The sequence below is a fragment of the Rhinolophus sinicus genome, linkage group LG09 (assembly GCF_036562045.2).
Source record: "Rhinolophus sinicus isolate RSC01 linkage group LG09, ASM3656204v1, whole genome shotgun sequence".
Lineage (NCBI taxonomy): Eukaryota > Metazoa > Chordata > Mammalia > Chiroptera > Rhinolophidae > Rhinolophus > Rhinolophus sinicus.
In genome coordinates this window covers 6,524,046-6,542,670 of record NC_133758.1, presented here as the reverse complement: position 1 = coordinate 6,542,670, position 18,625 = coordinate 6,524,046, and the positions used below count along the sequence as shown (strand labels likewise).

The 18,625-nt window shown below is 34.7% G+C and overlaps 1 protein-coding gene and 1 long non-coding RNA gene across 3 annotated transcripts in view; one reads left to right on the top strand and one right to left on the bottom strand.

Moving 5' to 3' along the window:
- Positions 1-18,625, bottom strand: part of LOC141573127 (uncharacterized) — a 339,255-nt gene that overhangs the window by 84,599 nt on the left and 236,031 nt on the right. The window lies entirely within an intron of this gene.
- Positions 1-18,625, top strand: part of CCDC102B (coiled-coil domain containing 102B) — a 199,622-nt gene that overhangs the window by 49,350 nt on the left and 131,647 nt on the right. For both annotated transcript variants that reach the window (XM_019729363.2, XM_019729362.2), the window contains exon 5: positions 10,797-10,913. In XM_019729363.2, coding sequence (XP_019584922.2) covers positions 10,797-10,913 — 117 coding nt within the window. The remainder of the gene's footprint in view (positions 1-10,796; positions 10,914-18,625) is intronic.

Here is an 18,625-nt window from a genome sequence, read left to right as displayed (position 1 = left end):
TTGAGACACATTTGTTTAAACCTCTGTCTCTTTCCTCTCTGACTTTCTCTCCAGTCCCCTTGATCTCTTCTCTGCTGGACACGGAGCACTTGTGGAACTATTTTGGGTCGCGCCAAATTGTGTTGAGGATACATACAGTTTGTATATGGTAGAATATATTTTTGGATTTGTTTATATGTATACTTAGTCGATATGGAAATCTTAGAAGCATATTTGATAATGTACCATATGTTTAAATGAAATCACATGAAAAATCATTTTTTAGAATACCTATATTGGTGGGGTACAAACTTCAAAGAGTGACTATTCCAAACAGCAACTAGGCCTGTGTTATGTTGTGGGATTATTTATCCCAATTTCATTAACCAAAAAATGATCTACTATTCTGGAAGAAACGCTAAACCCTGTCTATGAAAACGATATTACAAAGTCACTGTCATACTGAAATTGATATGCAGTCAAAAAGCAAGGAAAAAAATCTAATGGTTAGTTATTGGTTAGTAGTTGTTGCTATTAATTCCTATATTTTTCAAGATTTTGTGATATGGTATTTGACAGATTTCTAAAATTTGTGAATTTTTTGTGATCATTGATTTTATAAGATTTAAATGTATATATTTAAAATAAATATTTAAATTTATTTTAAATAACTATTTAAATCAGTATTTTAAATAAATATTTACTTTCACTCCTAATTTGGCTTAGTCCCCAAATTGTAGAAAATTCAGGCTTCATAAAACCTGAATTTACTCATATTCCTCTGCCTTCCCTTGACTCAACCTCCAAAATTCCTCCTTGGCGCTCTTCCGCATAACTCTGCACATGCCTGGGATCCAGTTATGGCATCACTGCGTGCTTGTTGGCTTTTTATCAGCTTCCCTGAAAGTAATCCACTTGAGGGCAGAGACCCCTTGGGGCTTCTCCACTACCCCAGGGTCTGGCTTAGTGAGAAGTTGTCGGTACATACTTGCAAATGGACTTAATGAAGGTGGATAGTGAATGTCTTAGAGCAAGGGAAGCAGAAAGTTGCCTCAGGATTAGACTACTTTTGGCCTGTTTTTCATTGTTTTGTTTCCCCCCACTCCACCTCCTATATAGATGGCTTTTGCTGATTCTAAGATATTGCATTATTTACACAAAAAGGCACAAAGTCCCAAGGAGAAAAGTGGTTTTGTCAGCTATTTGGTTGTGGAAAAGATTTGCACAGGTCAGCCTCTGATCTCCAAAGATTTCAAGAACGCCATATGTTAGGGGAGAGTAGGAATGCATCAACAAATTTCAAGTCACCAAATCAGTGAAAAATTATGGAAGATGGAGTATTTCCAAGAGTAACTTATTTATATAAAAAGTGAATAGCATCATATGCATTTAATTAAACTCAAATCATAAATTTCACCGCCATTTTAATATTGACAGAGAGAAAGAGAGTTTGGGAAGTGTGAAATTTCTCAAATTACCTTTGAACGACAATCTTAATGTTGAATTATGAAATACAGAGAGAAGTGAGTAGGCTTTTTGATTCTTCCTAAAATAGGGGTGCCAATTATACAAATTAAAGGTGAAAGCTCATTTGTGCTTCAGATTGTTTGATTAGTGCCCCTAACAGAAGCTCTTTGAGATTTAAAATTAAATTAAAAGGCATGATTGCTGTAATTCTTTTGATTAAAACAATCTTTGCTGTTTACATATTTTTAACAGCTTTACTGAGATTTAATTCACATACTATACAATTAATCCATTTAAAGAATGCAAGTCAGTAGTTTTTAATATATTCATAGTGCAATCATTACCATAATCAACTTTAGAACATTTCATCAGTCCAAAAAGAAACTTTGTATCCATTGGCATTCACTTTTCACTTTCCTCCCACCCGCACAGCTTGAGGTAATCACTAATCTAATTTAATGCTATAGATTTGCCTATTCTAGACACTACAAATAAATGAAATTTTATTACTGTCTTCTTTCAATTTTTGTAGATTTTTGAATAGAGTTTCTGTAATCTGCTATCCTACTAGCTATTCCTGTCACAACTCAATAAAGAACATAAACATTTTTTAAAGTGAAAACCTCATTTAGATAAAAATATTAGGAGGTATAATTTTCTCTTTCCCATAAGAAAAATATAATATTAACATTTAGCTGTTTTATGCATGTCTGAAGCAAGAGATAAACATTTTCAAATACTGTTCTTTCTTAAATGAATACTTTGGTTTTGACAGACAAGCAATCCGCTACCTAATCTTTAATAGAGGACTAAGTCAGAAAATAAAGAAAACATTTACATTTCTAAGGATTTGCAGAAATGTAAGATCGTCTTTCCTTTTTACCAAAGTTGGCACTAATTTTTTACTTGCTGTAGTTAAATACATACTTTAGCTCGAATTAAATATATTCCAACATGAGTTTTACTAGTTTTATCCTATAGTAATTACATGCAGCTTCAGGCAATATTTAATTAAGAATTAAACTATGCTAATCCTTTAAAAACTCTGTTTATCTAAAAGCAAAAATCTAGAACACATTTTCCTCCCAAGAACTTTGATGTTCTAATATTTCATGTTTTTTGTCAGCGAAAGGACTTGAGGCTGTGTGTGTGTGTGTGTGCGCGTGCACATCTGTGTACTCGTGTGTGTTTGTGAACTTAGAGAACAATATGCTCTATTTAAAGGGCTTAGAAGCAATAATTAAAATAGTATCACATTAAAAAATATGTCTTGAAGATGCTCTATTCATGGGTAGGAAATTTCAATATTGTCAGGACGTCAATTCTTCCCAACTTGATCTATAGATTCAATGCAATTCAAGTGATAACCAACCCCCGCAAGGTGTTTCGTGGATATTGGCGAACTGATTCCTAAGTTTATGTGGAGAGACAGAAGACACAGAGTAGCCAACACAATCCTGAAGGGCAAGAACAAAGTTCGAAGGCTGACACTACCAGGCTTCAAGACTTACTATAAGGCTTCAGTAATAAAGGCAGTGTGGTGCTGGGGACAGAATACACAAATAGATCGATGGAACAGATCAGAGCCCAGAAACAGACACACATAAATATAGCCCACTGATCTTTGACAAAGGAGTAAAAGCAACACAATGGAGCAAAGATGGTCTCTTCAGCAAGTGGTGCTAGGACAACTGGACCTCCACATGCAAAAAGATGGATTTAGACACAGACCTTACACCCTTCTCCAAAATTAACTTAAAATGGATCACATACCTCAATGTAAAACACAAAACTATAAAACTTCCAGAAGATAACATAGGAGTAAACCTAGGTAACCTGGGTATGGTTTTCCATCTTGTTTCCCTTTAAATATGACCTTTAAAAAAAGTTAATTTTTATTTAGAATATGTTTCACATATATTCTGTGAATGTTTTGATAAGTCATACTAGCTTAAATAATGTTGTTTTACTTTTATTAAAGGTATTTTTTTCTGAACCGGAAGAACAAAGAGCATTACCCTCTTTTGTGTGACCTTTTATTTGTTCATAGTCTCTAAGCTGTTAATCATTGTTCCTCTTGCTAATTTACCAAGAGATATAATTTCAGTCTCTCACTGTCACATAATATTCACATTGGAAAGTTACTTAGAATAAAAATCTAATTTATCTTCCTCCCTCTATGGGAAGTAAAGTAACAGTGGTCTAAAAGTCTGGTTGTTCAGTTGCATAGAACGGCTTTAGCAAAAGCAATTCTAGACCACAGCTTTCCTGATCTTTTCCCAGTATCTTTTTGACCACTGTGCTGTTAGTTATGCTTGTATAAAATGCTAGACATTATTTTTGGAGCCTGTGACTAAGAAATAAAATGGTTTTTGTTGTTGTTAATTTAGTATTTGAAGTTGTTAGACATGGTTAATGCAAAAGTTAAGAGGGGGAAAAAGCAATATTTCCAGATTAAAAATGGAATAAAGGAAAGTGATTGAATTACCTGTTTGTCAATCATTGTACAAAGTAATTTTTCCTATTGATCAAACAAGTTTTTATACACCTCTCTCTAAATATATGTTATATAGTTGATAAATTCCTACATAAAGAGCTACACTCCTTTGTTTTCCCTTATTGAATGTATTATTTTATTTAAAATAGACGCTTAGTTAACTTCTTGATGAAACGCAAATTAAATTTCTCAGATGAATGTTCTCTGTAAGCCATGATTAGTCCTCTACTGTCCATCGTGATATCCTTGTGGGTAAATCTGTTAAGAGTAATAAATTATTTTGGAGGGACTCGCATTGGCTTTCCCTTGGCCTTTGAGAAACTCTGGACAGAAATCAGTTATTAGCAAAAATGATTTCTGTGGACAGAAATCCGCTATCAGCCTTGGATTATTGAAGCAACTACTGAGCCTGAACTTTAATGCAACTGGGAAAGTTGGTAGTACATATTACAAAATGGTGAGATTCAAAATGTTCTTTTAAGTAATTTTCACTAGACACAATAGGGGTGTTTTTTTTAATATGGTTTATTTATAATTTTATGACGGGCTATAACTCTTGATGAACCACCATTCATATTCTCCTACACCCTCATGACCACATATAAAAGAAAAAAGTCAGCCTCGCATGACATGTACATTATATTCTTTCTTTATCAATGTATAAAATAATGAATTGGATCACTAGCATTCCCTAGTGTTCATCAAATTAGTTTTTTTAGAATCATTTGAATTTATGAATTTAAACTTATTGGATGTGCTTTAATCTACTGTAGCTATTATCTTTACTGATATTCAAAAAGTACTATAGTTAGAGGGCAGAATATTCTTTATATTGTCTACTGAGAACATTTGATAACAACTCTAGCAATCTTTTATGGTTTGCTTACTCTATGGTATGACAAGCTATACGAGGATTATCCTTTTTTAGACCTGGAATAAGCTATTTCTTCAGAGTCCTGGGTTCTTATAGGGGGACATCCCTCAAGACCCCAATCTTTGAATAGGTATGTACATTGCTGTGGGGATTATCATTATTTCTAGGCAATTTCAGTAGAAAGAATTGGAAAATTTATAAATATGTTGAATCATCTTTGTTACTCTCCTCCATTTATCCTAGTTTCTGGTATTTTTTGAATGTTTTGTCTTCATTACCTTTGGATTTTTAGAATCCTTTTTTTTTTTCCTGCTGACCTTATTATCTTGTAGGACATTATCTGTTGCATTTATTTACTCTTGTGTTCCTACTAGCTTATTCTGAAAGGAAGAAAAAAATTAATATCTAATTCTTTCCTGGGACCTATAGGTTTTTCTAATTTTAGGTTTTTCTAATTCTTGGTTGTGTTGCTCTTTCTTTCATATTATTTATAATTTTATTACTTTTGTTTAGGTCACATTGAAAAAAATTGATTTTTTCTATTTCTCTAGTGGACATGTATTTCTAGAATGTTCTCATTATCTGTAGGTACTTTCATTGTCTGAAAGAACACTATTCTGCTCCTTATTCTTTTCTCCTTGTAACAACATTACACGTGATTAACTAGATCCTTTTCTGTCGCTCATTCTTACATAGATTTAATTTTCTTGTACTTACAATAGACAGTGGGTGGATCCAGAAGCATTTTCTAGCTTCACTGCTCTAGAGCTCACTACTTAATATTTGTGTGAAGTGCTCTAAATTGTGTCCCTGTCTTTTCCAAAAATTCCTGGCTGTCTTCCTAAAAGGCTTTTTTTCTGCTTTTATTGCCACTCTTCCTTTCAATACAGATTCTATTCTCAGCATTTCCTTTTCAATGTAGGGTGTGTTTTGAAGGAAGTTTTGCCTGTTATTTTTTAAGAGTATATAAGATACAGACTGTTGCAGTTCTTCAGATTTCACTATGGCCCTATTGCATTCACTTACCAATCAGAATGTGTAAAACTCTGTGAGTTTCACAAGACCTGACACACTTTCAGGGAATGTCTATAGTCAATTTGGGGTTCTCCTCTTCTCGAGGCATATTGTTTCCCTTCAGTTTTTGCAAACAGGTGCTGATATTCTGCAGTTGTTGAAGCTGTGAATGGATTGTCTTAACCTACTTGTATCTTAGGGTTTACAGGGGAAACGTGTCACCTGATTTCGCTGTCGGTATCCACAGGTTTTTGATACGGTTATTCTCATTGCTCTGCCTATTTTTATGGAGAGATTTGCAAACATTGAAATAATTACCAACACCACACCACTGCCACCTTTTCACAATTTCCAGGAATATTTACATGGTTTTCAACTCCAGGTACTCAGCTTCCATATCTGGTCTTCAAAATTTGATCTACCTAAGGAAATACATTGCAAACAAGTTCTCTTTTCCCAAATTACCCACCATCCACTTCTCAAATGAAAAGCACACTTATTTCCCATCCTCAGTGTTATTTTAGAACATTTTGCCAGAGTAGGAAAAACTCAGAATTACCAAATAGACAGATATTTTGAAATATTGGTGTTGAGAAGCCAACTAATTAATGGGTCACAAAACTTTTCTCATTTCAGGTGGTTTCTACATTTTTAAAAATGTTTTTCATAAAAAACACTGGCACAAGGCCTAATGGATTAGTCAGTTTATAGATAATAAAAGTTAATTTTGATATAAGATCAAAATGTCTCATTGCCATATATTTAGGAAGATTAAAAAACCACACAAATGATGACTCTGTTGTAACAAAACATTTTCCCATTTTTATCAACGTGTGATCAACTTTCCCAGTGCCTACATTTAAGAAGGAATAAATAAAACTAAAGATAATTCCTATTTCATTCTATCAATAAGTAATTTCATCCATGGATACACAACCTAATGGAAAAAAGTGTATCTGTTCATCTCATTAAGAGATGAATTTCCAGTAAATGATTAGTTTATTTTTAATAATCACTTATCACAATATGTGCTATTTTGTCCCATTTTAAGCAACCATGTACCTGTAATAATTGTTAAAATAATTCAATGCAAAAGAAACTTTTTTAACATTTGAAGCCTTACAGTCATAATATATATATATACATACATATTTCATATACATATTTTTGTTGCGTATTATAAACATCTAAAGATTTTTCCAGTTATATTGTTTTAAATACCTTAACTGTACACTATTTCATTTATTGCTTTTATTTTCTTTTTGTGCTTACCTGCCTGGAGTGTGTAGGAACAATGCGAGGGCCGAGTGGCTAGAGCAGAACAGGGGGAGGAATAAGGGATGAGCACTGAGCAGTTAGAGGAGCAAGCAGATGACAATGGCTGTGACTGACGCTCTGCATGGATGGCGAAGCCACTGGAAATATTTGGGCAATAGAGTTCAATGATCTGAATTACTTTTTTAAAAGCTTGATTTGGTTGCTATTCTGAGAATAGCCAATTGGAGAGAAAGAGAGTGTGGCGGACATTAAAATAACTGACGTGGAAGACCATGGTGATTTTCAATCAGGGAAGTACAGGTGTAGGTAGAGCAAAGTGGTTGGATTTATTACATATTTTGAAGGCTCGATTGAATTAATTTGTTTTTTAGTGTATATGTGGCATGTTAGAGAAAGAAAGGAGTAAGCATAAATCCAATATTTTTGACCTGAGCTGAAGGAAGCATAGAGTTGATATTTATTGAGACGGCAATGACAGGCAGAGAAACAGGTTGAAGGGAGACATTCTTACCTTGTCTTTCCAATGTGTTAAGTTTGGGATGCCTACAGGGGTGATAAGTGGGCAGTTGGATCATGGGTCCAAAGTTCAGGGGAGAACTACAGGATGGAACTAGAAAGTCGGAGATTTTCAGCGTTCTGTAGTATGCAGCACCATGTGTACAGAGGAGTGAATGCACAGAGAGAGCAGAGACAAGGGCTGAGCTTTGGCACATTCCAACATTCAATGCTATCTTCCAATGTCTTTGCAAATTTTTTTAAAGGAAGGATGACTAGACACATTTAAAAATTTTTCTAGAAGATTATCCTTTCTTATTCATTAAAATTTTGAAACTGCTCTGTCCTTAATTTACGAATGCAACATATATTCATTTTTCTTGAAGATAGTTTAATATTAGACTCATTAAAATAACATTCTCTTTCATGCCTTAAATTGTACCATTTTTCTGTTTTTTGTTTGTTATCAGACATTCTATTTCTTAAATCTTAGCTTTTTTTTTTCCCCCACATCCTTGGTTCTTCATATGCCCAGAGATCCTTGGTTTGCCACTCATAGTGATGAATGAAAATGGTATTATTTCAGTTAATTGGTGTGGATTCCCTCACCAATTGTTGTGAATGAAAATTTGTTTGCCTCTCTCCTCTCTCACTTGAGTGATACGGTTGATAGGAAGTTCTATTGACAATGGAAGGATTTATCAATTGATCTAATTCCCTGAGAATTAACAGAAGTTAAGCTAGGAACATTCAATTACCAGAATGGGTTGGATTTTACGCTGGTGAACCCAAAGCAAAACCTGTTGCTTTCCTATTACCCTTGCAATGTGTTATTTTTTTCAGACAAGTGATTTTTATTTTATTTTGGTCAGAGATTAACGCAGTCTATTTACCTTACATGAAAGTGGGGTGGAACATGCTTAGATAGACTACCTGTGCACTCCATGGCCTTATGTTCTGTTTTCCCTCGCCTTCCATGGTACGCTCCCCACAGCACTGACTGAACATGAAGCCTCTCTGCAGTTGGCAGAACAGCCCCTACCTCCACTGTAATCCGTTTCTAGTAGTTTGGGACTATGTTATCGTTTGTTATGCTCCCTCTGTTATCTATTCCTATAAGCTTTCTAACTTTCAGAAAATTATTACAATGTGTTTTAGCTCTATAATTGAAGATACAATATTGTTTTATGATGAAGAACTTAGGTAAAGATTGTTCTTAAAATTTGCTACCTCCACTTATTAGCTTTGTGAATTTGGGAAGATTGCTTAAGTCTAGTAAAAATACAGTTTACTTTAAGGTAGGGGTAATAATAATAATACTTGTACACAGGATTACTATTAGCATTAATTAAGGAAATATACATCAAGTCCTATTCCTGGAGACTAGTATATGTTTAATATTTCTATTAACAATATTAAGATTATGATTACCACATGACCCAGCAAACCCTCTTCTGGATATCTACCCAAAAAATCTGAAAATATCTATCCATAAAGATATATATACCCATATGTTCACTGCAGCATTATTCATGGTGGCCAAGACATGGAAATAACCAAAGTGTCCTTCGATAGATGATTGGATAAAGAAGATGTGGTACATGTATACGATGGAATGTTACTTGGCCATTTTAAGAAAAGATGAAATACTGCCATTTGTGACAACATGGATGGATCTAGAGATTATCATGCTAAGCAAATAAGTCAGACAGGAAGTTGGGATCTATATGATTTCACTCATATGTGGAATATAAAACAGAAAACAACAAATGAAAAAGAGAAACAAATGAACAAAAACTCAGACACAATAGTTTAGTGGTTACTGGAGGGAAAGGGGGGAATGAGGAAGATAGAAAAGGGGGTCAAATACATGGCAACAGGAGTACTGACTCTGAGTGGTGAACAGAAAATGCAATACATAGATGATGTATTACAGAATTGTACACGTGAAACTTACATAATTTTATTAACCAATGTCACCCCAATGAATTTAATAAAAAACAGCATATGTGTATGTATCTACCTATTTATATATTTATCCAATTTCATGGTTCTTACGAAAGCTTTTAATTATAACAGCTATGAGGGGAAATCACTATTTGCTTATAGGATTTTTCTCACTTTCGTATGTTTCTTTTTATAGACTTTATATTTTAGCAGTTTTAGATTCACAGAAAAATTGAACGGAAGATACATGGATTTCCCATAAGCCCTCTGACCTCACTCATACATAACCTTCCCTTTATCACTGTCCTCCACCAGAGTGGTATGTTTGTTACAACTGATGAACCTGAATTGACACGCCATTATCACCCAAATCCCATAGTTTACCTTGAGGTTCACCTTTGGTGTTGCACATTCTGTGGGGTTATGTTGTGTATTCACCATTACAGTAGCATACAAAAGTTTCACTGCCCTAAAAGTCCCCTGTGCTGCACCTAGTCATCCCTGCTTTTCCCCATCCCCTGAAAACCACTGATATTTTTATTGCCTCCATAGTTTTGCCTTTTCCAGAGTATCATATTGCTAAAATCATACAGTATGTAGCCTTTTCATATTGGCTTCTTTCACTTAATAATATGTTTTTAAGTTTCCTCCATGTCTTTTTCATGGCTTGATAGCTTATTTCCTTTCAATGTTGAATAGCATTCCATTGTCTGGGTGGACCACAGTTTACTTATCCTGTTTTTCTGAAGTAGTTTCCTATGGCAATTTATTGGCATCGTTTATAGATGTTCTACATATATTTTCCCAGCTCCAGCATTATATGTATGTATATTACTCTAGTTTGTCTCTGTTACAATCTATATACTCTTTATACTTCATAGAAAGTAGGCATAGGTAGGATTACAATGAGTACTGCGGTACTAATATTCACGACTGAAAGATCGGGATCCAATTGGTCACTTATCAGGAGTCTATGGAAGTAACTGACTTTTGCCCAGTTTTCAATTGATGAATTTGGATTTATGGGAATTGCTGGTTTGTTTTCTAACAACTTGGGAGTTTTCAACTATAAGAGTAAGTGGTTCAACCTCAATAATTACAAGAGCAACCACAATACCTGCCAGAATCCACCTTTAAAAACAAAAACAACAAAAAACTAATAGCAAAATGAAACACTAATGTGGATTATCCTGAAACCAGCCTTTATTGCATCATGTAATTATAATTTTAATTTTTTTTTTTCAGTTTAACGTTCTTCATGGTCTACATAAAAATGCAATAGAAGAAATGTCAGGAGATATAAAGGAAGGAACAAAATCCCAAAACAGCAAGGATAGACTGATCTATGAGTTAAGAGCAGAGGTAAGATACTGGATAAAGAGTATAATACTAAAACATATCTGAAGATTATTAAGTGATGTACTATTCTAAGAGCTATAACTGAGGCAACTTTGGTACTTGATGAAGAAGAATGCTATTGAAAATCAAATAATGTGATTGGTTTATATGTGATTTTAAATGCTGTGGGGTAGTGTTGGCTTTTCACTAGATCTAAATTATCTGAACATTAGAAAGACAAAATATTTGACTAAAAAACCACCCTCGTATCCAGTACAAGTCTTAATGTGACTAAATAATTTATTAAAAGTTCAATCAGCTGCTGGATCTGATGTGCTAAGATATTGTCAGGACCAGTACAAGATGTATTGCAGGTAGTTTCTGCTGCTGGCAGTGAGCAACAGGCAGGGTAAGCCGAGTTGTGTTACAGTTAATTTATTTCTTAGCTATAACCACTAAAATAGTGGAAACATCTATTTTGCACTCTTACTTCCACCAACAAATTAATTTTCACAGATTGTAAACTCTGTTTTCTGTGTCTTGTTGATAAAGTAAGAATTACCATCTTTAGAGATAGGAGGGGAGATTGAATTCTTTGCACTTCTTAGAAAATTCTGTTAGTCCATTACAAGTGGGAAATCATGAATTATGTATTTTCGTACCAGGTAAGCCTGCAGGATGTCTTGGATACAAACGTGTAGGAACATTTCAGCAAATGGAACTAAGTTAGTGAACATACGGGCTGGGACGAAAGCAATTTGTATTAGATGGTTTCTTCCTTAGAAAACTCTAAGTCCTCAACTCACACCACAGTATTTTTACATCAGATGAACATAGCACGATGGAAAATGCACAGATTTTGGAGCCAGAAGCGGTTCCCTCACTTATGGATTCCTTTATTCAGATCAACTCCTTAAGCCTCTGTGAGTCTCAGTTTACAGACAGGAATAGTGGAAATAAGAATAATAATAGTTATCACACAGGAGTTTTGTAAAGATTACCTATTGTAGAAAACTTGTCTGAGGCAGAAGGCTTTACTGTTGGGAATGAGCTAAGCTGTTTAGGAGAATTAGCTCTCCCTGTGTTGTCCCAACTGCATCACCGCCATCCCTTGCCACCTCTTCTACTCTGAGTCACAGAAGAGGTGCTGAGTTCAGTTGAGATCCATGACGAGAAAGACGGTTGCAAATAACTCCTCTGAGCAGTTAAGTCAGGGAAAATGATGATGGCTATTTTATCTTTTGTTTTCTAACAAGAATCAAACCATCAGGGTAGGGCCACTTTTCCTTGGTCCTGAGATCTGGGAAGCGTCTTTGATGAAGCATTGCAGAACATGTGGTATAAAAACTTATTGAGCAGTTACAGACAAAAACAGGAAAGCACTTATGCTGGTCTATGATAACTCTCCTTGAGAGCCAAAGGTATCATCTTCTATCATCATTCTCAGGATACATTGGGAGCCACAGCAATATGGGAGCTCTGATATGCATCTTTTTAAGTTAGAGTTAATAAAAAGTCCTGTGACTCATTCATTAGTTACGTGGCCTGGACTAAGCTATTTCATATCCCTAGAGCTCAGTTGTGTTCCTTATATTAGGATATAGACATTTCACCCACCTAAGGCCATCTCCCAGAAGACATTCAAATACTATGACACATGATCTTTCGAGTTAACAAATTTTAACAAAGCACTGAATGTTGAAAGCAAATGTAGACATGAATTGGCCATGCCTTTTGCTATGTGCGCTTGAATTGTAAATTCAATTGCATGAAATTGCAGAAAGAAGGCTTTGTTCAAAAGAAACACATATTGGGACAGATTCTTAGAGAAACAGTGAATGTAAGAGAGAGAGAGAGAGAGAGAGAGAGAGAGAGAGAGAGAGAGAGAGTTTTATATGTGAGCATATGTGTATATTTAAATTTTAAAGTAGGATAGAAGCTACCTCCTTACTTTGGAAGAAGACAGATAACCACTTTTTTTGCATTATTTTGTTTTTTTGACACTGGCTATGTTTAGGTCTTAAAATCGTATCATAACTTTTTTTATAATTTAGTACCCCCTTTACCCACTTCTCCCACCCTCCACCCCAGCCTATGAGTTATTTTTTTTCAGATTCCACATGTAAGTTTGTACAATATTTGTCTTCTCTGTCTGACTTATTTCACTTAGCATAATACCGTCAAGTCTATTATTGTTGTTGCAAATGACAAAATTTCATTCTTTATGGCTGAATAATATTCCATTATACATATAAATTTCTTTATCTATTCCTCCATGAATGGACACAGGTTGTTTCCATATCTTGGCTACTGTAAATAGTGCTGCAATGAACATAGTGTTGCATATATCTTTTTGAGTTAGTATTTTTGTTTTGTTTTTATAAATACCCAGAAGTGGAATTGCTGGATCACATGTTAGTCCTATTTTTAAGTTTTTTGAAGACCCTTCATACTATTTTCCATAGTGGCTGCACCAATTTACATTCCCATCAACAGTGCACAAGGATTCCCTTTTCTCCACACCCCTGCCAACATTTTTTATTTCTTGTGTTTTTGATAGTAGCCATTCTAACAGGTATGAGATGATAAACATTATGGCTGTGACTTCATTTCCCTGACGTTTAGTGATGTTGAGCATCTTTTCCACGTACATGTTGGGCAGCTGTATGTCTTCTTTGCAAAAGTGTCTATTCAGAAATTCTGCCCATTTTTAAATCAAATGGTTTGTTTTTGCTATTGAAACATACGTGTTCTTATACTATATTTTGAATGTTAACCCCTTAACAGACATATGATTTGTGAATATTTTATTTCATTCAGTAGGTTGCCATTTTATTTTATTGATGGCTTTCTTAGCTGTGTAGAAACTTTTTAGTTCGATGTAGTTCCACTTGTTTGCTTTCGTTACTTTTATTTATGGTGTCAGATTAAAAAAATAATCACCAGTACCTATGTCAAGCAGCTTACTGCCTGTTTTCTCCTAAGAGTTTTATGGTTTCAGGTCTTACATTCAAGTCTTTAATCAATTTTGCATTAATTTTTGTGTGTGGTGTAAGACAGTGGTCTAGTTTTATTCTTTTGTCTGTTGCTGACCAGTCTTCCCAACACCATTTATTGAAGAAACTGTCTTTTCCCCCAATATATTTTCTTAGCTCCTTTGTTGTAAATTAATTGATCATATATGTGTGGGTTTATTTCTGGGTTCTGTAGTCTGTTCTATCTATCTATGTGACAGTTCTTTGCCGATACCACACTGTTTTGGTTATTATTGCTTTGTAGTACAGTTTGAAATCAGGAGTGTGATACCTCTAGACTTGTTCTTCTTTCCCAAGATTGCTTTGGCTCTGTAGGGTCATACTAATTTTGGAGTGATTTATCCTATTTCCATGAAAAATGCCACAATAAGGACTGTATTGAATCTATCTGTAGATTGCCCTGTGTAGTACCGTGTTTCCCTCGAAAATAAGACCTAGCTGGACAATCAGCTCTAATGCGTCTTTTGGAGCAAAAATTAATATAAGACCTGGTCTTAATATAAGATTGGGTATAATGTAATGTAATGTAATATAATATATAATACCAGGTCTTATTTTAATTTTTGCTCCAAAAGAAGCATTAGAGCTGATGGTCTGGCTCAGTCTTATTTTCTGGGAAAATAAGATGTCATAACAGTATTATATGGATGTTATAACAATATTAACTATTCCAGCTTATGAGCATAGAATATTTGTGTCTTTTTCTATAATTTTCCTTAATGTCTTGTAGTTTTCAGAGTACAGATCTTTCATCTCCTTGGTTAAATTTATTTCTAGGTATTTTATTCTTTTTGATAAAATTGTAAATAGAATTGTTTTCTTCATTTCTCTTTGTGGTAGTTCCTTATTAGTGAATTCAAACACAACAGTTTTTGTGTATTGATTTTGTATCCTGCAAAATTACTGAATTCATTTATTTCTATCATTTTTTTGTGGAATCTTAAAGGTTTTTTTCTATGTAATATATGCATTATACTTTAATTAAAAAGATAACTTATTTTTAAAAATCTGTTTATTTTTAGATATGTAATCAACATTGCAGTAAGTATGCATGTGCACATAAATCTTTGGATTTAAAATGGCTTAGGGAAAATTCCTAGAAATGATATGGTTTGGTCAAGAGAATTTTTATTTTAAAAACCTTTTATACACATTGCCAAATTGTACATTAGAAAAATTGTGTCAATTTACATTTTTACTTGCTTGTAGTATATAAATATACTCATTTCGTTATTATATGGACAACAGTAGATATTGTTATTTTTAGTGTGTGCCTAGATGATAGGTTAAAAATGCTATTATAATTGGCATTTTATTGATCTAAACTTATACATGTTTTATTGGTTTGCCATTTTAATAGATACAGTGTTTATTATAATTACCATTCACTGAGAACTTGCATAGATAGTGCTGGGCCATTGTGATATTAGATCTCATTTAACATTTTGACACTCTTGTGATCTGCGTATCTTTAGTCACATTTAAAGGAACCTTAACCTTAGTGAACTCACCTTGGTCAAGGTTAGAGAATAATCTCAAACATTATTGAAATATTCTTTTACCGGGGATCCTATTTAGTTTTAGCTTCTCAGAGGTGCTCACGGAAGCTCAGGTTGTTAAGCAAGATAGGCAACTTACCAAAGGCCAATCCACTAATGAGTTACAAACCCAGAAACCAAATGCAGCCAGCATTTAGTATGTGACATTGCTAACATGCTTTTTTGTCATCATGTGGGTTTCCGAAGCAGTGACTCCAGAAATTTGATAGATTCTCAAGGAATTTTATTGGAATTGGAAAAATAAAATAGTGTTTGAGTACCAGACATTGCAATTTTTTTAACCATTGCTGATCGCCATGTATGGTGGACAACTTAAAAACTGCTGCTAACACCCACCAATTTGATAAGAGTATTATTTTCTCTTGAAAGTGCGTTCTACTGATTTCTTAATCTGTCCAATCTCTTCAGATGTAATTTGATGATGATTTTTCCATTTTGGAAATCATATTGGTCAAAGAAACGTAAAGTGCAGCCCTGACAAAAAGGCCCCCGGGTATTTAAATAATTGACTCATCTGGTTAATGTGTAATGAGTGAGTTCTTTGAGCCCGGAGTCACTTAATAAATGAATGTTTCAATATCTGCATATATGCATATGCGTAATGGAGACATTTGATCTTTTCTCCATATTTAAGATCAAGGTCCCTCGAACTGGAAATGAGACGCTTATTTAGAATGGAAATCAACTGGTATTTTGAATCAGGAAATCATGATTTCTTTCTACAATCTGGCTGCTGCTTGAAAGCAAACTCATAATCAGGAAATACTCCTTTTACATATTTTAGGCCAAAATTTTTGGAGTAAATGTTTTCCAAGAGAAACTAATTATTTCATTCTTGTATTATCCTAAAAACTACACCAACATTTCAGTTTCAAATTCTTAGGAATGTTGATTTCTTATTTTCTTATTTCTTATTTATGGTTTAGTCTTTTGTCTGCACACTTATTCACACATTTCCTGCTATTCCTTTTGTACTTTGAGAGGTGGAATAGACAAACTTTTAACTACTTAACCCAGTAAGTACACTTAAAACTCTGAACATTTTCTATACATAAAGTAAACATAGAAAGACTCTCAAAGTTGAAGAGAGGAGACATACCACTTAGGTGACTTGGGACAGAAAAAGTGACATAGTGATGAGGTTCCTGAAGTTTGTTTTTGCCACATATTTCCCAGAATTGGAGCTGAAGAAGCGAACAACATTTAAATACCAACAGTCACAGATAAAAACAAACAAACAAAAACCACCCAAGTCTGCTTGCCCAGAAAGCTGTTAGATAATAACTGCTCTAATTCAAAATCACAGAAAAAACAAACAAACAATAAAAACAAATAAACAGTGCCCCACGTCAAGCCCCCATTCACAAAGCTGAGTGCAAAGACTGGACTTGCGCCCTTGCCAGGGTACAGAAGAGGTGAGCAGTCCTCCCTGCTGATGTGGTGGCAGAGAAGGCTGAGTTGGAGCAGGACTTTCCTCTCTGTTTGGCAGTAAGAAGGCCCCAGGCCCTGGTGGTGTCTGGAAACCCATAGGAGCCGGTATTTCCACCTCCACCCTCTCCCAGCTTGGAGGCTGAGTGGGTATTGGAACTCCTGTCCTCACCCACCAGTAACCAGTTGGGTATCAATGCAGGTCTAGTGGGGAACCTGGATTTCTTCACTCCCAGGTGTATTACTCCAGCTGGAAGTAAATAAGGAAGTGCTGCCCTTTCACCTTCCAGAACAGTGTCAGAGGAACCCATCTAAAACAGAATGTTTATATAGTTCTGTAGTCTCATAACATAATAGTTAAAATATCCAGGATACAATTGAATATTACTCATTGGATCAGGAACCAGAATATCTTAAAAGTGAATGAAAGAAGACAGTCTATAGATACCAACCACCAAATGAAAGAGATGTTTTAATTACCTGGCAAGGATTTTAAAGTGGCCATCATAAAAATGCTTTAAGGAGCAATCATGAACATCCTTGAAACCAATGAAAAAAATAGAAATTCTAAGTAGAGAAATGGAAAATACAAAGAAGAAATAAATGGAAAAGTTAGGACTGAAAAACAGAACAACTGTATTAAAAAAGGAAAAATAAATGGAGGGGACAGAGGAAAGAATCAGTAACCTTAAAGACAGAGCAATAGAAATTGTTCCATCTGAATGACAGTAAAAAATAGTCCAGAAAAAAAGAAAGAAAGAAATAGAGCCTTTGTTAACCAGTGGTTGAGATAGGGGCCTGTTATATGATAACAAAAAAATCAAACAGTTGTGCTGTTGGAGGCCAGTATGAAAGGTGAAGTAGCAGGCGGCAGTATAGTACTCAAAGAAATAATGGGTGAAAATTTTCTAGATTTAGGAAAAGGGTCAAATATACAGTCAAGAAGCTTAGTAAACTGCAAACAGTGTGAAGTCAAAGATATTCACATTAATGCACATCAGTTAAACTTACGGAAAGTGAAGAAAATAATCTCGACGGCACCGAGAAGGAAATTACACCTGACCTATAGAGAACAAAACAATCCAAATGACAGCGAATATCTCATCAGAAACCAGGGAGGCCAGAAAGAAGTGGCACACAATTGTCCAAGTTGTCAAACGACTGTCAACTCCAAATGCTCTATCCTTCAGGACATTTTCAGAAAAAGGAAAACTAAGGTAATTTGTCTCCAGCAAATAAGCACATGAAAAGATATTCAACATATTAGCCATCAGGGAAATGCAAATTAAAAACTCCAACGAGATTTAACTGCGCACTTATCAGAATGGCTCAATTAGAAATAGTGACAACAGCGATCGATGCTGGGGGGATTGCAGAGCTCCTGCATCAATCATCTCTTTCTAGAGGGAATGTAAATAATAAAGTCACATTGGAAACAGTCTGGCAGGTTCCCAAATAGCAACTATCATGTAACCAAGGAATTACACTCCTGGGCCTTTCTCTCAGAGAAATCAAAACTTATATTCACACAAAACCTATACATGAATCTTTAAAGTAGTTTTATTTGTCAATGCCAACACTTGAAGACGACACTGATGACTTTTATGGGTGAACAATTAAACAAGCCTGAACACCTATATCTCGGCGTCCCCCTCAGCAATAAAATGGGACAAACTCTCGATCCGTGTAATAATCTGGATGGATTTCTAGGGAA